This window comes from Triticum aestivum, chromosome 2D (genome assembly GCF_018294505.1).
Source record: "Triticum aestivum cultivar Chinese Spring chromosome 2D, IWGSC CS RefSeq v2.1, whole genome shotgun sequence".
NCBI lineage: Eukaryota > Viridiplantae > Streptophyta > Magnoliopsida > Poales > Poaceae > Triticum > Triticum aestivum.
The window spans coordinates 568,997,339-569,000,236 of NC_057799.1; the positions used below are offsets into that span (position 1 = coordinate 568,997,339).

General features: G+C 46.8%; 1 protein-coding gene across 3 annotated transcripts; it reads right to left on the minus strand.

The window, feature by feature from the left end:
- Positions 1 to 315: 315 nt before the first annotated feature.
- LOC123054572 (uncharacterized) lies at positions 316 to 2,358 on the minus strand (the record flags this gene model as incomplete). 3 transcript variants are annotated; one of them, XM_044478369.1, is given in 4 exon segments in its annotated part: positions 316 to 1,018; positions 1,516 to 1,611; positions 1,685 to 1,689; positions 2,245 to 2,358. In XM_044478369.1, coding segments are annotated over 2 exon segments (573 nt in total). In that variant the 3' UTR covers positions 316 to 541.
- Positions 2,359 to 2,898: the final 540 nt, after the last annotated feature.

Genomic DNA, 2,898 nt, shown 5'->3' on the forward strand with positions numbered 1-2,898 from the left:
CAATACTACATTCTTGTCTGAACCACCAACAATGTCAGATAGGCCACAACTTTTAACTACACTAGAGAATAGAGATTTCAGTCAAGTTATAAGTAACCACTCACTTTTAAAATACTTCCATTACTTAAGAAACGCAAGAGCGATGCATTCCCGTTCAAATACTTGCAACTTGAAACTTTTTTTGCTTCTTGCAAACTGCGAGTATAGAAGGGTTTGACGTGAGATAACAAGTTTGCATCCTAACATTACTGCTTAGTAGCATCTCAACACATACACTTGCAGTGCTCTAAACAAGGAATAATCCACAAAAAGAGGGAACTGCAAAAATGTCGTATCAAAACAAAGCCATCAATTCAGCAGGATTACAGGAAATGACAAAATGGTTATGTCTTACAAGAGTCGATCTAAGACTGGCTAATAATCATAAATACTTGTAGGCTCATGATGTTATTAGGGAACCAGTCGATCTTTTTTGCTTCTCCTTCGGGCAGGATATTGATTTTCACTCTTCTTGCTTGTTCCTGCAGGTCTATTGTTAACCTTATTTAGGAGAAGGGCTCCTCACTCTTGCACCACGGGAACCGGCTGCAAAGCTCAAGAGCACTTTCTTCTTCTTCCTGAAAAAGGAACTTCCTTTCACTTTCACGACAATTGATTTGAGGCCAATCTTGCTGGCGGATCGCCCCATGTGTTCCCCTGTTGCTTCACCGGCATACCGAGCAAGACGAGACCGCCCTTTTCGATCCTCCAAGCAGCCAGCAGAAGCCCGGGCCTTCCTGTTCTCCTTGACGTCCTTAACGGTCACAAAGGTCTTTTTCTCCTTGGGTGTGATGCGTAGAACATCTATCTTTACTCGCAGAGCCGCTGTCCACGTTATTTCCATGTTTAATCGGCCAGACCTGCTACCGCCGCCTGTGAAATCATTTTCAGCAAAGCGACGGTAAATGCTGTCATTCTGCTTCCGTGTTTGCATGAGGCGGCTCACCGGATCGCCGTTCGTAAGGCCCTGCAGTGAGTTCTGCAAAAGCATAAATTGAGACTCAACTATCAAGCACCAGATAACAAGATCGACTGCTTTGTTGATGTCTCAGCAAAACTTGAAAAAACGAACAAGACAAGGTGTGTGTATATAGTAACGAGACTGTAAGATCACATAAGATTCAAGGCTATATAGAGTGGCATTTGTGGTTACAAACAGCACTCGACTTGGTTTGGTAGGTTAGCTGTCAATGGCAAAGGGAAAGGGCCACCTTTAGAAGAGGTGGAACAGTAGCAAGAAACAAGGAAATGATGACAAGAACACCTATGTTTTATTCTTATCTTCTTCTAAATCAGTATGAAGCATTGTGCCACTCAAGAGGCATGCACACACATGCCTAACTCATGAAATTTATCTGCTTCAGTTCAAATTCACTCTACCATCGTATTGCCACTTAAGATTTCATTTAGACCATGTTAGCAGGAAATGCAATGGAAGGGAGCGATGTTGATTTGAAGGGCAGCTGGTAAATGTACCTTGTCAGTCGACAGCAGCCGTTGGGTTCCTGTTGAGGCAACCGGTCGCAGCAGCGCTCGTCCGGCGAGCCCAAGTGCCCTCACCGCCGTCACCATCTGCAGGGCAGAGGAGGATGTGGTTCAGTAGAGGCCGCTGACAACAGCAGGGACGAAATCCTTGTCTTCCGACCTGAGCTATGGCGGCGCAGGGGAAGAAAAGAGCGATAAATATTTGTACATGTCAATGAAATAAATATTCAAATATGCAGCAACTTAATTTATTAATCGAGTGGGATCACTGGGCAGCTATATAAACAGAAGCAATACTAAATAAGCAAAATAAACTAGCCCGTGAAATAATCTAAATAAACTGGCGGCCAGCTGGGCATGTTATGGTGGATTCAGAATATGAATGCGACCAAATGGTGGGCTTGGACAAAGGAGTCTATAAACATCACAGTTTATCTATAAACAAAGGAGTCTATTCAGTCTATGCACACCAAAACATCAAAGTTTATCATACAGATACACACCAAAACAGGTGGATGGATCTTATATGTGCATATACACATTCTTTTAGCAGGGCAGGACACACTCAACTAGTTAGAACTCCATCTCAGATTATCTGTAAACTGCACGGAAACCACACAATATCTATAAACTGCGGAAGAGAAACCTCTAAACAGCGATGACATTATATTTATATCTATAAAACTGCACAATGCACACAGGCACACCGCGTTCCTTTACCTTGACGGAAAGCGGGCAGAGGTGGCGTGGGCGTCGGAGTGCTGCAGCGGTTGGGGCTCGGGGCAGAGTTGGATCGGGGGAGGCAGCGTCGTCGGCTTCGGTGGCGTGAAGGATGGAGCCGGAGTTGGTGGGAAGGGGCGGAGGCGTCCGTGCGGTCGGGGCTCGGGTGGAGCGGGGGTGGGCGCGGGGTAGTGGTACGGGGCGGCGGGGTCCCTACGCTCGGGGCTCGGCGGAGGTTTTGGGGGCGGGGGATCCGGATCCAGTCGCCGGAGGAGGCAGCGGCCAGAGATCGGGGACGGTGGCGGCGTTCGGCTCGGGAGTGAGGGTGAGGAGAAAGGGAAATGCAGGGGACGACTAGCATGGGATGAGCACGTGAGGTGAGATCTTGCGATCCAGCTACCTGAGCCGTCGGATGAAGACCTCATGGTACATCATGCAGTGGAGCCCTTAAATTTTGCCTAAATTCTGAAAAGTGCATATGCACTAATTAGAGGAAACGAGCGGCCGGTCTTACACACGCATGCATGTAGTTTTGTGGTCTAAGTTTTGTCTTTATTCGTGACGTGGCATGTACTTCTAGGATGGTCACATGGGCAAGACACCGCATTATTCCATGGATGCGCATGTCCATTTATTCGGGTTTTCAAATTTTTA